This window comes from Ornithodoros turicata, chromosome 8 (assembly GCF_037126465.1).
Source record: "Ornithodoros turicata isolate Travis chromosome 8, ASM3712646v1, whole genome shotgun sequence".
NCBI classification, from domain to species: Eukaryota; Metazoa; Arthropoda; class Arachnida; order Ixodida; family Argasidae; genus Ornithodoros; species Ornithodoros turicata.
In genome coordinates, this window is record NC_088208.1 from 1,291,488 (window position 1) to 1,312,955 (window position 21,468).

Sequence of the window (21,468 nt, forward strand, 5' to 3'; positions counted from 1 at the left end):
ATACCTTCTGCTTCGGATATATACCTTTGGAGGGTATAGAAGAGGTACAAGTTTTATATTTATACCTCCAACCCTTCTCAAGGGTATGAAAGAGGTGTAAAGGAGGGCTAACGTACCATATTTATACCTCATCACCACGCGTTTATATCGGGTACCAGGACTAGATCACCCAGGCTATACGGTATGAGGCGGCTTATACCTTCTGATTTTTTATACCTTTATGGGTTTCTTTATACCTTTACTTCCGCAACGTGCTGCATCACATCATCGTTATTTTTTTCTTGAGACGGTATCAGCTAAGTTAAACGGATATTTAATTTAAAAACACAGACATCAGTAGAGTACTATCTCAATCCACATGGTTAGTTCATGCCTGCATAATATCTGTATTGCTGGAATGTTGAATCAAGATGTCCTCACCCTTAGGGTTGCATACCAGACGAAGGCTGCTCCACAGTTTGTCAAGTCGCCACCGATATATCTGTATCTGTTGCTCTGTAAATACCTATCTGTGAATGTCTTGATGACTGCGCAGAGCGATCTTGCTCCTTGAAAATTTTTCTTTAGTTTTTAACCCAATATTGTCTTTTTTTACATGGGGAGTAATGTGCACGAGCTTTGCTTTCTACTTCACAACCATATGCGTTTGCGTGTGTTTGTAGTACGTGTGTGTGTGTATCTCAAAAAATGTTCTTCCCTCCAAAGGTGATTTTTCTAGTTCTCTCCTCTAAAAATGCCTACGTCTAGGTGTGAATTAATACCATGATGGTACTCGTGCAGACCCTCACAGGGGTATAGAGCTGTACCCCTAAAGGTATGGCATATAGCCCTTTGGTGAGGACTATTTTTTTATACCTGTAAGGCGGGGTATAAAATAATACCTAAGAAGGGCTAAGTTATTGAGAAGGCGATCTATACCTCTAAAGGTATAGATTTTTCTCTCAGTGTGCTATGTTGGAAGTAATCCCGACAAACTTCGAAGGAGTGACAAAAAAAAAAACTGCAGAGGAAACATCGAGGCATCTTCCTCAGTAATATGTCGTCTCGGTGCATGCTTCACACATTCTTGTGTATCTTCAAGGTTCCAATTGTACACGAACAGCCAGATGGAAACCATCGTTGCAGCATCCCAGCCTGAAGAACAAACAACTCAGCAACAAGAGACAAGTTCGGAACCTGCACATACCTCACAGAGAAAGTAGCCCAAAAACCAGACTGTGATGATGCAGGTCCTAGAGCTCTAAAAAGCTGTGGAAATGTGAGCTACAAAAGCTGAAAAAAGGAACGAAGGTTTCAAAGAAAAGTACTGAGGCTGCAGGAAGGAGTTAATAGAATGCAACAAGAAATGCTTCGATAAGCACATTAAAATGGTGCAAGCGAGATGGTGTACTGTGGAAAGAGCTAACATTTCGTTCAGTTCATATTGTGTGTTCCTCAAACGCAAGGAAATGTTTCCTCCTCCAAAGAAATGTTTCATTCGATGCAGACTTATTTTCAATCATCGCCACCACAATAATTTTCTTTTTTTCATAACAGAGAAATCTTGCATACGTAGTTTGTTTTTTAGCTTTATAACAGTGCATTGTCCTCGCAAAGCCTCATTAAATGTATATGTGTAATGTATTATGTCAGTGATTCTCGGCTTTTGTTACTTAAGCTGAAAAAGGGTCATTGCGTAAAAAACAACAACAAAAAAACAAGAAAACATAGGCATATTACCGTAGTTATAAAATCTACATATAAGGAAACATGACAGTAAAATTATCTACTTTAGAGAAATATACTTGCCCGCAATAAATATGCTGTCGTAGTGTTGTAAAACATTGTTTGATCGATTGAGATTTTAAAAAATATGGAGGTGTTCGGGTCAGCTACTGCAGAACTCGTGAATAGAAAACAGTAGAAAAACCAACCTCAAGATGACGAAGAGGGAAAGAAGAAAAACCATGCAAAACAAACAAACAGGGTCCACTTGATGGATGTGTCCAGTAAATGAAATAAGAGTTCAAATAAACATAGACTGTAAAATGTCATTGGTGTTGCTTTCTTCATTTTTTTATATTTGATAATGTGGACATTTGTTTCTTATGATGGACAGTTTTTGCTTGCTAAAGTTGCAGCTAACTGCAACGGACATGACCGAACCTCATACAACAGGACACACAGTTGCCCTTAGCTGCAACTTCAACAAGTACAGGTACACAATCTCCCAACTCGTAGAGCTAGGTTGGCTTTTCCTGACGAGGGAGGGGAATCGTCGATGTTATTGAAGCATGATGGGCGCTTTCAGCACCTCTCATTTAGAATCATTATTATTTGCTACGGCAAAAATTTTCAATACTGCACCGTTTTGCTATGCTAATCAATCTGATTGGTTTATGCGCGTTTTAATAATTTACTTCACAAGAAAATTTTTAGCGTTTAAGCAGGGTTTGTTTAATGCTGAGATGTCATTTGGTGGAGACAATTGTGTTGGTCTTTTCGAGGCCCTTTTTGGTGTGGGGGTGACGCGCTAGATGTCGATTTAATGAAGGCGTTGCTCCATAAATGTGCAATGCGATGGCATCCTGCACACATGCCCCACCTTCAGTGGAAACTGGTGTCGAATGTTGTGGCATTTCCCTGACATGATGGCGGTAGTCCTGCATTGAGTCCTGCACTGTCATTCATGCCTTTGAACATGTTATGTAGAATGCAACCTCTATCATGATTATCATGTCACAGTTATTGATGTCGCATTCAGTCCCCTTTAGAAGGATGCAGAGTTGTGCTTTCACACTCCCGAAGGCATTTTCAACCACGTGTCTTGCATCTGACAGTCAAGCATTAAACTGCCGTCAGAGTATAGCCTCATCATATACGGCTGCAAAGGAAACGCTTGGTCACATAGGATGACTAGACCCACGATGAACCCTTGCAATGTCTCTATGTACCAGCCCTTGTAGTTATAATAGTCTGGGCCTTGGTTCTTTGAGAGCACATCTCAATGTGGCATCCGTCCAGAATCTCGAGAGAGTCCTGTTACTCCGTCAAGCCGACGTAGGTGGCTGTGCTTGTGTTGTGAGCTTCACAAACTGGGATTGTAGTTTGTACAATCACTAAGTAAAAATTCCCAGTACACATGATTCACAAAATGCCTGCTGACACCAAAAAGGCTGTTCTGCAGATGCTAATAGGCGATAAAGGGCACCTGCCACTCTTTTACAAAGGCACAGCCTGCCTCGTGTCCGTGTCTCGCCTAGCTATGCTTTGGCAAACGCCCACCATGTAGCTGAACGTTGCACAGGTGACGCGATAGTCCCGTTTCGGTTTAAATAACTCGTCAGCGAGGTTGGGCAGTGTGGCTTCCGACCAAGACGCTGGCCGTCGATAGCTGCGCAGTTGCTTCTCCCTTGTGCACAATCGCAGGGCTGTTGCTGTCAGAATTTTCACCTGTTGCCGTGCTGGTTTTCGCTTTCGTCGCTTATCTATCGCGCGCGCACAGCATTCAGCTCGCACTCTGTTTTCCTCAGTCGAGACTGGAAGTAAGGGAGGTACAGAAAAACATTCTTGACCCTCTCTCGCACCACGTCGTTCTTCGGTTTGCTCAAACACATCGCTTGTCCAACAGAACGTACACGCACAGTACAGACACGGCAGCACAAGAAATATTTACACGAAATATGTAGAACTCAACGAGGACAATGACATGTACAACAAAATAAAAGACTAAATAACGCGGATAAGAAAAATGCACGGCGACGCACGAAAGAGCAGAAGTACAGCAGAAGCGAATTAGTGTTGTGAACATAATTCGCGATTCGGCTGAAATGTAAATTTGGAAATGCGAAACAATAAAAATGTCGAGTTGCGTACGAAATCCTTCCAATACACAGTAACGCATATTCTTGGGGCATTATACACCGCTGGAAAGCGTCCAAAGCGTTATCTTTTTCTGACGACGCAATACTTAAAATTGTTGTGTGTTTTGGGGTTTCTCTGTTTGCTCATCAGGCGACGCTGCTAGCGCTACTCTTAACTGAGCTCACAGAACCCCGTGTAACTGATTTCGTTGCTCAGTTCACTCAACCGTGGTTGAGCCATTCGACTGCACTCGACTCAACCGTGGTTGAGAAAGCTAGTGTAACTAGGGTAGAAGTCGTTTGTGACAACAAGCAGTTGCGGACAAATGCTTACTCTCTACATCATAATTTGCTTAACAAGCTTATTAGGCTTAAGGCGGTGCATCAGAGCCGGCACTTCGTCGTCTACAATCGAGGGATGGCGCAGCGAGCGAAATGGTTCGCGCAGACACCGCTTCACAACATTTTGGCGCTTGCTTGGAAATGCGGTACCGCTGATGTAACGTCTTCTTTTTGTGTTATTTTTGTTTTCTCTTGGCGCGCGACGGGTCAAGCGAAATCTTGTGCAAACATATGACCGCTCGTGCTCACCCATGCCAAGTCCAATACTGTAAACACGCATATCGCGCTCAGCCAGACGGAACAATTAGTGGCGCGGCTTTTGAATGCGCACAGGCTGTCCAGCTGTCTCCTGAACTTCTTCGTCGATCTGTTGCTGTTCCGTGCTGTGTTGTTGTCGGGCGAAGGGTTTACCAGTCGTTTCGTGTAATTTCTGCAATGCTTGCGCATATAATAAATGAAATTCCTCGTAACACAAAAAACCTAGGTTGGACACGACGCGGTTGAAACACGTTGGTGTCGGCATGTTATAGCCTACCGACATTACGCGGAAATTGCGAAACGAAGCCGCAACCTGTTTTCGTTATTTCCTGTCACCCTGGGCTTACAAATTTCAGACCACGTTGTGGTGGTGCGAAACGCTTCATTTACTTGCACAGTCAGCGGAAATGAAATAAAACTGCAAAGAGGCTGCATAACGTTTCCCATATCCTTGGACATCAGTGGAGAAGGAGGAAAAAGGCAAAAGAGAAGAAGAAAAGGGAAGAAAAGCAGGGTAGAGGAGAAAAATGTGTGTGCGTGGACCATACAGCTGCTTGGAACGTAAAGTGCGAATGGAGGTTTCCAGTTTGGTCGTCTATATCATTCGGGTCTGTTGTGCTCATCCTGGTCGTCACTAACCATGGTCCCAGACTTAGCCCAAGCACAGATCAGCATGCCGTGAACTGGGTCTCTGATGTCCCATTCGTCTGGAAGTGACCTTCAGCTCGTGGTTCTGTCAGTCTGGATCTCGGAGTGAGAGCATTTCATAACAAATTGTCATTGTGAGTGTCATCTTGCCTATCCGCGTAGGAACTTCCAGAAATCCTCTCTAGCTTTCTTTTTTGTCCTCGTCGTGGCTGCCGACATCACGACCTTGTCTCGATTAGCAAAAGGCACACGGCACACTGATTACAATTCTTCTGGCCTGGCGTACTTCCTTCTGTAATCGGGAACTCTAATTCGCATGCTTCGAGGATAGCGAGTGTCAACAAGCTCTGGCAGGTGGTAGTCGTTATAAATTCGCGCAAGGTACACCACCCTTTTCTCGTCCCAAAAGGCGTCGTCCAGTGCCTACAACGAAGAGGCAGTACTGCCGGTTGGTTATACGTGGAGTTGGCCGTGGATCTGGTACCAGTAGACATGCGTGCACTTCCACAGACCGCACTTCCTCAGTTCCGGTACGTGACTCTGTCCTGTACGCTTGCTACCGTCCGCCTGATATTTCGCGAATGTTCCGGTCACTATACAAGGCATGGTCAGCGCAGCACAGAACTGAGCATGGGCTCAATATCGCGCTCCACTAGAGAGGACTCCCAAAACTACAGCGGTGTTCACGTCCATATGATCTTGTCCGATGCTTGGTGGACGCTCAGTGTCAGCCACACCCTTTAGTCTGTACATTTTGCACTGCAGTGTTAGTTCACTGCGCAATCCTTTTCTGCGTTCAGAAACGACTTTCATGTCCATAAGTGCACAACAATGAGTGATGGTTTCCGAGCGCCTTGAAGCTACTGGACAGATGCATTAGTGACAGACAGACGTAACTAAAGCCCACAATATTGACATGTAACTAAAGCCCAAAATACTGACATGTAACTAAAGCCCAAAATATTGTCATGTAACTAAAGCCCGAAATATTGACGCTTTCTCCTTTCTTGTTTCCACCGGAGGCTCAGCGACTGCTCTATGGTGTCTCCCTGTAATGCGGCATGCTCCTCCTCTGAGAGCTCAAGCAATTTTTTGTAGTCGATGCAAGCCGTTGCGAAGGACGTTGGCTCCATGTCTGGTCTTTGCACTTGTTCCCCATAGTCAGCATTTCGGCGCTCGGGCTTCTTACGCAGGGCTGGAAGGCTGGCCTTCTTGGCTTTGGTGTTGAGACGGCGCTTGGCCCTTGCCTCTTCACGTGCATTATAACGTTTCAAAGTGTACTTCCCTTGCTTTGTTTGACACATCTCCTTGTGCACACGATGATGCAAACCTTCACGTGAGTTCACTGATATGGCTGCGCAAATGCGCGTGTTTGGTAAGACCGCCGCTGACAGAAGTTGATCCGCTTTCCCCCAACAAACTTCGCGATAACGGAATTGAAGTGCTCGGCGGCGTTATTGTCAACATTCATCAGCAAGCTGCGAGCATTGCCTGCAACACGACTTAGTGTGATCTCAGTGACTTAGTGACTCAGTGACTTAGTGCGATCTCAGTGATCTCCAGTGTGATCTCAGCGCGCAACCCTGTTCTGCACTCATGAATTATTTCCATGTCTCAAACAGCCAGCAGTTTTCGTGCCTGTCCGCAATGGTTTTGCTTCAAATGTTTCCTTTATACGATAGCTGACGGGTGCTCTGAATTTTTTCTTGCATTCCTGTTTTTAATACACAATTTCCAATGAAGTGAGGCTAAACGCGATCGTCCCGGCGTTATATGGGGGAATGACATGCCACGTTCATGCCCTTCCCCTCCCCTCCCCCCCTCCCCCGAGAAAATAAACATGGATGAATGAACAGCTCATGTATAGTATAGTCCGTTCACGTATTTGCAGCAGGGCTAAGCTGCGTGTGCTCGTGCTCCTGCGTCATAGTCAACGTCGGCCTCGTCGTCCACCTGCACGTGCAGCGGTATAGCATTTGCAGCGCTCAAATTGTTGTGTCTTGTGACGATACCCTCCATGGGAGATGGCAGCACTGCGCTGCCCATTCTGAAGCGGCGTACTCCACGGATGACCATACCTGACAAAAACTCGTGTGCCGAGTCAACGGCTTAACATAGATGAAATCTTTTTGTTGGTATTGGTTCTTGATATGTTTTTCTAGTGCGTGATCGAGCCAGATTTTCGATTTTGGGCGGCTCTATTTTGTAAGCGAGCGGAATCTCGAAATATAGCTTTTCCCAAACCTTTCGACGACGATATGAAAATTTCTGAGTAAAAAATGCAAAATCTGCTTCGATCAGGCACTAGATCTAAGCATCCTCTTCCATTTAAAAGCAGTTGCACGGAGATCAACCAAATTTTCGCGGCGCTACGGGAGTTGAAAAATGTATGGGGATTCCCATAGAGCGTCGGTGGTGATGCACCGCCTTAACAAGGTGAACTGCTTTCAAAACGCCCTATGAATACGACCATGAATGACAATGAAATGACTATGAATACGAGCTCCATCTTGCCTGGATGATACGTGCAAGCAAACATATATTACAAGGAAAGCATGATGTTTCTTACAGTTGTAATATTTATTTGTTGATTATATGACAATTTTTACATGTGTTGAGAAAAAGCATACAAAGGCTGTTCCAATTAAGGGCAGCAAAGGCAAAGCATCAGACTGCTGCTCTGAGCAGCAGTCTGCGTGGAAATATGTCATGGCACAGAATGCGACTGTAGGACACATATAACTAGAATACATTTGAACAGACTTGAGGCAAATGCTGAACTTCTCAGTGGCCATTATGATCGGCCGTGTATAGCAGCACTGTAACCCCCTTAGAATTAAATTAGGTTTTTGAACACCCTTTCAGACAGGTATTGATCATGCTATTAAAATATGACGGCAGACATGCCGTTGTGGAACACGGAAGCCAGGAATTACTTTCGTGTTGGTAACCCTTACTCTAGGGTTCGCGTCTTTCTTAACGAGGGAGAAGACCTTGCGGTTCAGCACTCCGTGCTTCACTGTGAGGGACGCGTTGGCGTGAAGCATCAGTTGAAAGATGCATACATGCTACCAACCTGGAGCAAACGATTACTTTACTAAGCGCTTGTTCAGTCGCACTTAAACTACTGCAGCTTATTATGGTGCACAGCTTCCAGAACCCTGCTCCAACAACTTCATATTCTACAAAAAAGAGCTCTTCGTATCATCGAAGGGGTTGCTTTTGATGCAATGACTGAGCCACTTTTTCGTAAGCACAATGTCCTACCGATTTTTCGTCAATATACATTTCGTCTTGCAATAGCTTACAAGCAGGCCCTGAAAAAACCAAACGATCTTTCCATGCTAGCTCGGGTGCAAGAGATTACGAGGTGCTGCACATTCCGCAATCCAGATATATTCCACGTTCCCTATTCTCGGTCTAACATGGCTTACATTGGAGGAAGTCGTGCAACGTCTTCTTAACTATCTGCATCGTCTAAACATTGACATAGAACGGATTTCTTTCGGTGAGCTAAAGTTGATAATGTTTGATATTGATGTTGTGCTTGTGTAACCTGCAGTTGTCTCAATTTTTGAGTGTACAACAATCATTGCCGTGGATTAATATCGTGTTCTTTTGCTTGTTTGGTGTGTTCTACTTGAGTTTTGTTTCCATGTCTTTTTCTCCGATTTTGTACAAAATGTGTTGTTCCTTTTTTACCCTAATCTTCAATTAGCCAAAAACCAACATGGATTGTCTCCGGTTCTGTACAGTTGATGCTACTGTAATCCGGGGACGAGGCACCCCTCAAGCTTTTTTGCCTCGCCTCCGTCCATCTTGTGTATGGAAAAATAAAATAAAATGAAATGAATACCGTGCCGGGGGAGAAATCGAGCAGACTTTTGGCGGAGTCCCAGAGCGTTCTTTTGCGGTTCACCGCGGCCAAAATATATAAACCGAAACCAATTAATTACTGCAACAAATGGCAAGATTCAGTGTCAGATTTCTCTCTAAAAGGTGTACACTGAAGGTCCCAAAAGGGGTAGTAGAAAGTTCTTCGATTGGTTAATAAGTTAACATTAGTTAACAATAAACGGAGTGAGGTTAATATAAACTAGCTCAGACTGGTATTCAACGCTAGACCCAAAACCCTTTGCCGCCGACGCCGCGTATCGCGGTCACGAGGCATAACGCCGCTGTGGAGAGCCGCCACCGAGAGCGGCTGTCCTATCGCCCGCAGCGCCACCACAGCTTTGCACAAGAGCGCAGTATTTCGCATCGCTATCCCATGCCTCCCGTTATCTCTCACCATACTCCCCGAAGGAGCAATGACGTCATCTGCGGAATGCGACAGCAGCGGCCCCTAATGCTGAAGCATCGCTTGTGGCGCTCTGAAGTGGTGTACCCTACACAATGGCAAATCCTTCTATTCATCGGACATAACCCGTCTATTGGGGGCTGCATTGGAGACAACACCGGAATTTGCAGGGGCCCACTTCCTGAAGTCTGCACTGACCTTAGATGAGACGACTGGTTTGGTGTATTCCTCATTCTGCTTTTGGCTGACACTGATGATGTCTCCCTTATGGAGGACGAATTAAACTGTTTTGTATTGTTTTGTCAAGTCGGTGTATACCCCTTTTTAGACTTGCAAGGACGCGTCACCTGAAGGGACAAACTCTCTCTCACTCATCTTACTTTTTTTTTCTTACTCACGCATTCACACGACGGGATCAACGCAAGTGGCTTCAGTTGAACATGAGTCAATGGATGTTTTGAGGCTGGAACACATACAGGGTTTTCAAAATTAAGCTTTGACTAGCACTTTATAAATAGGCGAACAAAAGAAAACTGGTGCTATTTTTCTGTTCCTTGAGTAAGAAACAGGTGCTACATAATTAGCAGCACCTGTTTCTTACACAAGTAGCGTAAAGTTATCATTCGGTTTTCTGACATCGCTGTGTTTGCGTAGCGCTCGTAAAAGCTTAATTTTGAACACCCTGTATAGAAAAGACAGATACATACAAACATACCTTGTATCTATCAAATATACAAACATACACATACATACAGACATACTTTGCATCTCCTGTGCTTTGCTTGGTGTACAGACCGCTTAGTAGCACCCGCATTTCCTTGTAACTAAACCCCGTAGATTTGCTGCTCTCACGTCCGCCCAGCTGACGATCCCTGCAAGCGGAATGTTGCGAAACACGTATGTCATATATTCGTTAGGTGATGATAGACGGAAAAAGAAAAAAACAACAACAACAATAACTGAGAGTGACTACTGATTCCGAGAGCTTGACTCAGTTTCTTTCTCTTCATTTTCAGCCTGAACGATGGAGTTACTGTGCAGAGAACGCTATGAAAATTTTGATATGCCGATGGTAGATGGAACTAAACCGTCATTTACCTTAACCATGGCGCATTATATGCCGAGTGCTTTGCCACGCCTCTTATTTGTTATGAATTATTTTGCCACTTATGTAACGGCATACTGAGGAATACGGTGTCAGTGATAAAACAGTACACACTGGTGCGCATTGCGTGTACCGACACACGTGGACCCCCAATAGTCTTCCCTGTGCCTGTATATAGCACCTCAGTAGCATTATTTCTGGCGGCACGCTGCTCCTGTGGATAAATAGAATAACGGAGTCACTGAAAAAAAAAATACTCGTAATATTAACCGAAAATGCCTGAATGCAATTGATGAAGGGTCTTAGAGCATTGTGTTAAATTCATTTTGAGCGTTCCAAGAGAGCTCGTCACGTGGCATTATAGATTTTCAACTTGAAAGCCTAATATATGTCCGCGCTATGACTTTGTAAATGTCTGCCTGGTATGCTGCCTTAGGAATATTACCTCTCTGCAGTCATCCAATCCCTTTACTGGTTCCGAAATCTTTCTCCTACGTTCATCATATTTGCATCCGTCTGTATTTTCACCGCTTGTAGGCGCCCCGGGGTAGCCAGTCCGACTGTGTGACATCCCAATGTTTTCCCTTTTTTTTCTTTTATGTTACCACCATCGGCAAAATTACATTAAAAAGCATCATATTTGCATCCGTCTGTATTTTCACCGCTTGTAGGCGCCCCGGGGTAGCCAGTCCGACTGTGTGACATCCCAATGTTTTCCCTTTTTTTTCTTTTATGTTACCACCACCGGCAAAATTACATTAAAAAGAGCATGATATAATTACAAATGAGACCTACTGACCCTGAATAAAATGCCGTGATTCTAGACCAGACATTCCCGTCTTGCAATTGTCTTGCTATAGCGCGGACTAGCTCATATGTGGTATGCACGTAACGATAGGTATGTTACTCTATGTATGTCTGTTAAATGTAGAAGAAATGCATTGCCAACATCATAATACTTACGAGGTAGTTCAGTAAGGGAGACACACACCAAGGATGATGATGATTCAGGTTTTTATGGCACACCCCAAGGAGCACGCCAATATTGGTCCTATATTGGACCCACACGGACTGCCAAGACATGGACTGCCAACATGGCACCAGTATCTGCTGCCCATATTCGCAGCACATTTTGCCCATATTGCGCCAATATTTTCGTGATAATGCCAACTGGGAGTGTGTGTATTAATAAAGCATTATCGGTTTTATTATCCACCACGGATGTTAGTTCTCTGTTCTTTTTGCTGTTTCTTTTCTGCTAATCTTCTTATTAATCGGCGTTGCGCATCATTAAAAAAACAACATCGCATCGCCGAAAAAGCAAAGAACAGGTGCTAAGCGGTAACCCCATACCACGATTCCTCGACGGAAAAACGGCGGCACGAACCGCATGCAGACTTCTGCGTCGAACGGCGGCGTGCTAGCGAGCATTTCGTTAGTCGGTGCTAAATTTCGACTGCCTATTAACTTATAAATATTGTGCTACAGATATAAACGTTACAGTGGAACACAGAAGAAGTCCTTGCGGTCAAAGCATATTCGCCAAGCAAGCGCTACGAAGGCGCCTCTAGACACCAGAGGGCGGGCCGCAGCATGCGTCCCAGTTCCCAGTTTGGTCATACGGGCAACCGGAACGCCCGCCAGGCTACTTGACGTTTCGAGCAGACGCTCTTCATCAGAAAAAAGGAGGACCCCCTTTTTTCTGATGAAGAACGTCCGCTCGAAACTTGTTCACGAGAAAGCTTCCCCGTTTTCCCCTTTTTTAGTGCACCAGTCCCGGTTTTTACTCCTGAGCGATCCTATTGGCTGTCGTCGAGAGGCCGCTTCCACCGCATTTTTCTGTCCTCCGATGTCGTCGAGAAATCAATAAAGTTTCCGTTGCTCGCGTCAACTCACAGGGAAAACGGTGACGGCGGCCGGGTTTTGCTCAAGTGCCCTCAGTCCCACTGAACTACCAATGCGAAAATCCCTGAGGAGTAGTGATGTGCTGTTCGCTAATGAACAGTTTGCAATGAACGAATCACAGGCACAAACTGAATGAACTCATTGACTATCGTCGGTCGTACTCGTTCACGAGTTTTATATCAGTTAACATTAGGGGCACGTTCGAAAGATTCGTTCATGAATCATTGACGCACTAGGTCATGTGACCCTGGTCATTACCCTTATCGCTAGTATTCTATTTATTTTCAAATACTGTTGGCCTCTGCTCATGGGCCGTTACAGGAATTGGCACAACATAGGAGGTTCACACACACTATCACTCAAAATATGACAAAAAAAGAAAGAAAATTGAAATTGAAAAAAAAATGAAAAAACATGAAGAGCAGAAAATGCTCATACATGAGGTCACGCATGGCACAAAATCACTCAGCTAATGAACATACAGGGTGTTCAAAATTAAGCTTTCACGAGCGCTACGCAAACACAGCGATGACAGGAAACCGGATGATAACTTTACGCTACTTGTGTAAGGAAGAGGTGCTGCTAATTATGTAACACCTGTTTCTTACTCAAGGAACAGAAAAATAGCATCAGTTTTCTTCTTTTTGTTTTCGCCTATTTATAAAGTGCTAGTGACAGCTTAATTTTGAACACCCTGTATGTCATTAGTACGCTGACAAAACTCGTCATAAGTAGCAGAGGATATGCATTCCTCGTGTAACTGCTTCCAATCATGGATAGTCCTGGGGAATAATGAATACTTAAAAGAATTGATTTTGGACCGCTATGGCCGCAAGTGCTTGGAGTGCTTATGTCTGGATGGGCGCGCATCGCTTTTGTTGATATATATATATATATCACTTTCGAGTTTCAATTTGCCGCTGAGTAAGAGAAACAACAATCTCAATCGATTCGCTTTCCTGCAATTAGATAAAGCGCAAAGTCCCGGAGATTTCTAGAATTTCCGAGAATTCTATGGAGAGCCTGTACCGTAACCATTGAAAAGGCGAGTTCCAAGTAGACAGGCACCGGGGCCTGGGTTTTCTCACTAATGATCATTACTAAATACTTGGGTTGAATGTCCGCCATACTGGCCAAAAAGTGATCTTTCCGGGATACGTGCCACACTACTTGTAATTATCGAGTGCACGTCACCACCAGCGATACGGAGTGCGAGCCGAATATAAACCGACAATCACGGAACACATTTCTGATTCTGAAGACACATGCCACGTCCACCACATAGCTCAAATATCGACGCGCCATAGCGAACTGATTCCAAACGAGACTAGCAGGAACAACGCGATTCAACGCAGGGCGTCGCTGAGAACCGAATAAGCATTGAACGAGCGTACCGTTTGAGAGCAAACGAATCTGCTGCTCTTCGATTCAGCCCGTGAGTGAACGCTTCTCCTACTCCTTCGATTCAGTTTAGTCCTTAAGTTCTCTGTCGTTCTTCAATCCCCGGCTCTGCGACTCGCTTCAGTGATTGAGCCCGCCGATTCATCCGAAATCGTGGAGCTCGGACAATCACAAACCGGTAAGCTCTCCGTGTCGCCCATCGAGCTCGTGGCCTCTCATACTCAAGCTTCGGAGGAGTGCCGCCAGATTTTCTTCATGACAGTGAGAGCCATAAACATTTGTTCGCTTGTACGAAGAGGGGAGTCAAGTCCTGTTCCCAAGAACAACTTTTTGTTCACAATAACACCTTTTACTGTTCTTAAACGGTTAGAGGTCACTTATCCGTCTGCCCAGATATTCATTGTACACAGACATGTGGCACCATTTCTCCTTTCCCCTTCCCTTTCTTTGTACAGCAGTGTGTTTAGTCGTGTATATGTCTACACTATACAGGGTGTCCACGCTAAGTGTGAACAGATTTTTTAAAAATATATCTATCACTTTTTCCGAGATGAAATCAATTGCAATATAGCATATGCTGAAGGGCACTCCCTAGGAGGGCATTAGCAGACTCCTAAGGCAATGTCTTAATTAACTTTCAATAATTAACTTTTTAATTATGAAAGCTACGAAGTTGCTCCAATGAGAACATCTGATCTCTTCGGTCACCAGATACCAAAGCCGTTTTCAGAACAAAAATCCGTTCGATAGATCGTCCGCAAAAAAATCGTGAAGGAACGCCATTTTTTTCTTTATTTTGTTCATTGCGCATCTTCGAAGAAGCGTCTTTCCTTTACCCCCAGTGTGAGAGAGTGAAAGAGCACAGTGCCGCCTCATGCGTCGAAGATTCGCTTTAACTTGCGGAAACAAAACAAACACAAATCTATCGGGTGACTCTATCGCAACTGCCCTTATCTTGGGCTGCATTTTCTGTTTTCTTTTAATCTTTTTCCAGGACGCAAGAGGCGATAGTGTGCTCTTTCATCCTCTCGTATTGGGGGCGAAGGAAAGACGCGTCTCTAGAGATGCGCAATGAATAAAATAAAGAAAAAATGGCGTTCCTTCACGAATTTTTTGCGGACGATCTATCGAACGGATTTTTGTTCTGAAAACGGCTTTGGTATCTGGTGACCGAAGAGATCAGATGTTCTCATTGGAGCAACTTCGTAGCTTTTATAATTAAAAAGTTAATTATTGAAAGTTAATTAAGACATTGCCTTATGAGTCTGCTAATGCCCTCCTAGGGAGTGCCCTTCAGCATATGCTATATTGCAATTGATTTCATCTCGGAAAAAGTGACAGATATATTTTTAAAAAATCTGTTCACACTTAGCGTGGACACCCTGTATATACTTATGTGTGTCACCACTTCACTTTGTACCTGAGGAAGCGTGGACCTCCACGCGAAAGCTTGTACAAATTAAACTTAAACAAAAATCTTCAGTGTCGGTTTCTGTATTTTGTATTTGTTCGCTTACTGAAACATACGACCAATATCAATCGCATGTGACTGTCAGATTTAGCTCGGTACTGCTTTGAACGAACATGGGGGAGTGCGCAGGTCCAAGCAACTTTTAGGAGGCGATGTCTCGGAATTCTAGGAACGCAATAACAACTTTCGAAGAAGGCAAGTTGGGCATCGAATGTCCATTCGTCTGACGTGCCTTCTCTGGCACTGCTTTCAACTCATATGTTGCCAGTTTTCTTTCAACCAAATAATACGGATCATCCTGCAAGATTGCAAAATTCATAGAGTGTACTCACGAACGTCGCTTGATACCGAATTTCCGCAAAATGAGTCCACATTGCTGGTCCTCTCAGATGGCAGACAACATCTTGTTTATATGGATTTGTCCTTAGAAGCAATAATGTCTGCGTAGTCTGGAACATCACGGCGTCTAGGTCCATTTCCCTGAAAATTAACATGAATGCTGCTGCACTGTCGCATGGAAAGCCAGCAAGTACTGACAAGAGCTACAATATTTGAGAACGCGAAACACGACGCCATAAGGTACAAAGAGGACAAGCATCCCCACAACTCAAGTGTGTTGCAGAAAAGGAGGCATAAATACACAAACAGGCTATATATGCAAGACTCGACACATGCGGAACGTAGATAACAGGTGTATAACTTGCTCTGCAGGAAGGCAACTTCTTTATCACACAATGCAACCGATTGTTGCCTTCCCTAGTTAAAAGTATGTGCTCCGAACGTATATTACTTGCACATCATGGTATAAACATGTAACCCATTCAAGGCGTATTTTGAGAGTCCGGGTTTAATCTTGGAAAACAGGAATATTCGATTTATTTCAGCATTATATAAGAGTAACACGTTCCTGATCCGCGTCGTAACAATATTCGAAATAATATTTCGCAACAAGTTCTTTCATGAAAACTACCGCGAGAAGGAAAGAGAGAAAGAAAATTCCTGGTCACGCACGCATACAAACGTACCCAGAAACTCGTATTCACAAAATGCAGATGTAAAACCTTGAAGATAACTTGGAAAAAGGTAACGCAATTCTTTAACGTCAGGAGCACCGTGATGATAGTAGTCATGGATGGACACTGGCTGCCCACAACACTACAAGGCCTCTGGACACGTTTAACTAGCAATTACAGCTAATTAGGTCTCCCCACAGTAACCAGCATCATCCAGTGAGCCATCACTTGGGGAGCATCTAACTCGTGTCCAGACCACCCTGTGTGTTGTGGGCAACCAGTGCCCATAAAAAGAAAAAAAAACATATATTAATAGAGTTGAAAGAAGGAGTTTAGTTGAAGATAAATAACGCCATCCTGAACAAAGAGGTCCGGAATGGCCGCTGACCATCGCTGGGTGACAAAGCACATTGGCAGGTGACTACCTAGTTGCAATGCATCACACCAGGTGGAGCCACCGTCCTTCTTGTGACCACCCGTTCTCGACATCCTGTGACGTCAGCTGTGACGTCATCATGGCATAATTGTGCAGGTTCGGACAGCTCTGGACATGAAAGGACAAAAACACTCATAATACAGAGGAATGCAAACTGTTGTGAACGCAATAGTAAATATGCTAATCATCAATAGCTATCAACAAAAAGAACCAGGCATAGAAGCAAAACAGCCCACCACAACAGCAGTCACGGGGGGCGCAGAACTATGCGACTGCTTCATCCGACAGCCAGGCGCAGAACTGACTCGTAATGCTTTTTTCTCCTCCATAAATTTACGTATCTGCACCCCCTAGCGGTTACTTTCTCAACTAATTTCATGACAGAATTATTAAGAATCAAGCGAGCGTTACTTTCGTTCCCAAGGCAGCTTTTGCGGAAGATAGAAAATGGCGAGGATGCCCTTGCAGGTTCAACAGCTACCAGCCCCCGACATGCATGGACATGAAAATCGCAAACAGCCCAACATAACAAATCAGCCCAGTGTCCACTACAACGGCATTCACGAGGAGTGAAAAGCGGTGCGTCCATTCCATCCGACAGCCAGGTGCAGTACTGAATCATGCATCTGCCCCTCTTGCAGTTACTTTCTGAAATAATTTGATCACAAAACTATTAAGAATCGTTTTAGCACTATTCCCATTCAAATGAAGGGTGCGGCAACACTAGCATCATAGTGAAGACAAGAATGATGAAGATGAATTTTTCTTGTAAAAAAAATACAAAGCTGGATGCGTCAACGAGGGCTGTTATACGAGGAAAATTGCATGACTGCTGAGAAACAGAGGAAAGTAAACACAGAGAAACACTTGGACAGAGTGAAAAAGACTCACCATCATTGGAGTATCTTCACATAGACTGTATTCACTCATTGTAAATCCGGTCAACACAAAATACACCTGAATTGTTGCACACCATTCACCAGTGATGAGGCACATATCCGTACCACGTCAGTGGCAAACTGAATCCCACCGAAGCTACGCTTTTCCATTAACAGCCAACATAATTGCTAGGAAGAGAATTAACCTGTCCACACCCGCCAGTGTCCAAGAGAGAAGTCAATTCTTGGGCCCTCTGCAGGCTTTGCTCATTGGTTGTGACGTCATCCTATTGTCTAAGGGTTACACTGTTTCTTTTTTCCACTAATGCCCAACCCAACTGCCTTGGACAAGATCCACCGCAAACAATAGAGCCGCGGCATGACGTCATCACCCAGGCATACAGCTGCATGGTTCAAGTATGCGTATCTTCTAGACAGGGGACCCTTTATGTATTGAATCACCATCCCAAGATTATTTCCCTTATTCTACTATAACGACTGCATAGGAAACAGAAAAAGTATTGCAGAAAAGAACCACGCATGAAAGCTGCTCGTAGGAATTAATCTTTTCATTCCCAAAGTCTTACTAAATGAGACTTACGAATACTGGAAGGAACAAAATATCCTGACAAGTAACACTATCAATGGCTATATACAACAAGCTCACAGAGATATGTCTGTCTCATCCCAGAGCCAGGCAGATAACTGAATAATAACGGTCGGTCTTTTCCGCCTTAATAGAGCCACATACCTGTCACCTGTTGCTCTCTGAACTAAATGAGTCGCAAAATTACTAAGAATCGTTCTACCACTACTCCCATTCAGGACAGCACTATCGACATCGCCAAGACAAGAATGTTTCTTGTCAAAAAGAAAAGAAACAGAACTACATGCACAAGGAAAGCATGACAGAACAGGTCTGGGCATGTCAGGATATTGCTCAACGAGCACTGTCACGCCAGGAAAAACTGCATGTCTGTTAGACAACAAGGGAAAAAAGCACAGAGAAAGCACTTGAACAAAGTGAAAAGGACACTCTCCAGCATTCAGCTATTCTAGACACACACACATACACAACACACTCCTCTTACTTAAAAACAATGCTCATCATAAATCCGTTCAGGACAATGCACACCATCGACGAACCTCCCATTTTTGATGCTGCACCTTTTCTCCAGTAATAGTCAATGCATTGCTACAGGCTAGTTCCATCTCAAATCGAACAAGGAGTGAAATCGTGGTTCTCGGATGAAATTGAAAAAAAAAATATATGTGTAGTTACGGGTCAGTGATGAAAAATAAACGTTTTTTTTAAAACTCTGTGTCAGGCGGTTCAGGAGCTAGGAGAGGAGGAAGAAATACCGCTCCGAGGTCATCGTCGTCACGTGCGAGTTTGAGGGCCTCTTGCGGCGCTTTGTGGTGCCTGGTACTGATATTTTTTTCTGACCACAGTGCAAATGGTATATAATGAGTTCCTACATTTTCGGTGTTCCAATGGTTTTGGTTTACCCGGGAAAAAATTCCAAAGTTCAGCCGCTGCATCAAAAAGCACCAAATTCACGACCACATTGTGGGTGATCTAAACAACCGACGAAGTTTAGCCTTATGCCGCTGTATTGCGCGTTTATAGGGCTATCGAATGGTACTCACCTCGTCGCTCCATATGGCTTGTAACACAGGCTACCCTTGCTCGAATGAGGCAATACCTCGGAAAAATGGCAAATTTCCGAGCTCTTTACCTCAACAATCCCGCTAAAAAATTGCCCCAAAATTGGATATATTATAGGTGAGTCCATTGACTGCATACAGCAAAAAAATGGAAATTCGTATTTTATTGGTATTAGCGTGGCGATTTTTTTTCGAAGCAACGTCACCGAGGACGAACAAGCCTGGACTCCGCGCCGTGAATGACGCGAAAATCGAACTTTCCGACTGGAGTTTCGAGCTGAACCTTTTCCTCTCAATAAATTGCTCTCCTTTGTGTCATTCTCGTTTGCTGTAAGCTAAAGATTATTTGAGCCTGCGGAGTTCCACGTTATTCGTGAAACTCTGCACAGGCGCTCAGCTGAGTGAGCCCGAGAAAGGAACTTCTTTAGCATGTTAACATATTTATTGTATGTACAGGGCTGAGAATTGCAGTGCGGTCGCTAGAATTTTCGGTGAGCCTCAGTGTGCTCTGCGCTTCAAAAGCATGGAGGAACACCCATCAGTCACACATTCAAGGCCAAATTTCGCTACGTTAAACCTGTGAAGCTTGCGCAGACTCCACTGTCCACCGCGCGCACATACACACGCACAGTTTTAAGACTTGTCTCTGATGCGGTGGTGATAAGATAGATGACTGTACTAATGGCATTAAAGCGTGCCATGTTTGCCAGGTTTCGCCAGACTTGCGCTCTCAGTTTGTTTTCCATTATCCCTGTTGTTGACCGCGCAAAATCGTGTTGTTCGCCTATTGACTCGTGTTGGAAAGTACAGCCCTCGCAAGCTGGGATCATGGCATCCATGGTGTACAGCACAGACCGTGCGTATTGTGCTGACTATCGTCTCGTTCATAAGAAGAAAGTACTCCACAACAAGGATTTCCACTCTGTGTCTGAGGTTGGTGTCGCAGCCGTGAGGAAATTTCTTTCTTGTGCAGAAGCCAGAACAGTGAAGGAAACCTGTTGGTTCGATTGTTCGGTTCAAAGCCCTCGATCTACAGATGTTGTGCAAGTGCGTGTAGGAGGATCAAAAGTCTGCAAAACAAAACGCTACAGGACTCGGTCCATACGTGAGACATATACCAACTTTTCCAAGCTGCTTATCCAGACATCAAGCTCAGCCGAACAAAGTTCTATTCATTACGACCGAAATGGGTTTGCTGCAGCCCATGCAGAGCAGAATGTGTGTGCACATATTGCGCTAATTTTGACCTCTGTCTCGTTGCCATCAACACCGCATGAGACATAATTGTAACAGCAGAGTACCTCATAGCCATGTGGCTCTGTCAACAGCCGTCAAGTTCTTGCTTTCTTGGTGACTGCGACACATGCCCTGGAAGCGAAAGCCTTACTCCAGAGAGCCTGCACCTTTCAGAAGAAATTGATAATTTAGAGGTGGCACTGTGGGAATCTGGAGGGCTTGTGAAGAAACTTGTTCCCATCCAAACCTTTTTCAATCTCGTTAGACATTGGACAACGTGCTATGTAAGTCACAGCTACATCAGACGAGTCCAACGTGAGGCAATACGGAGGGAGAAGCTCTGCATGAAACCAGGAAGTGTCGCCTTTCACTTCGACTTTGCTTAAAACTGGACTGTCATTCTGCCTAAGGAGATCCAGAGCTATCATTGGAAGATTAAGCAGATTTCCTTATTGAAATGCGTAGTCACGACATCAGCCGGAAGTACTCAGAGCTATTCAGTAGTTAGTGACGACACACGGCATGATACCGCCGCAGCACTACTTTCCATCCGCAAAATAGACGAAGTCATCGACGAGAAGGGGCCCATCTACGGCAGCGTAGTGTACATCTCCGATGGAGCTAGTGCCCATTTCGAGAATCGCTTTCAGCTTTATGAAATGAAGAGAAACACTGCACTGAAGAAATGGGTCTTTTCAGCTCCAGGGCATGGAAAGAACGCATGGTGACACGCAAGATACGTCGAAAATGACTTTGAAGAAAACGGACATATAATCAACACGGTGCATATGATCAACATGACCATCTACGCAACCCCAAGTGCAATAAATGTTAACATGTGGAAGAAATGTTGTATTCATCTCTCAAGTGCCTGTGCATGTTCCACTAACAACGTGGAACCTACTGCACGGTGCACTATTTAACTGCAGTTTAAAACGATGTTTTAGATACAGAAAGCGATGATG

General features: G+C 44.3%; 1 protein-coding gene across 1 annotated transcript in view; it reads right to left on the reverse strand.

The window, feature by feature from the left end:
- Window positions 1-21,468, reverse strand: part of LOC135366342 (uncharacterized) — a 315,008-nt gene that overhangs the window by 109,263 nt on the left and 184,277 nt on the right. Inside the window, exon 6 of the mRNA XM_064599010.1 lies at window positions 15,605-15,752. Coding sequence (XP_064455080.1) covers window positions 15,605-15,752 — 148 coding nt within the window. The remainder of the gene's footprint in view (window positions 1-15,604; window positions 15,753-21,468) is intronic.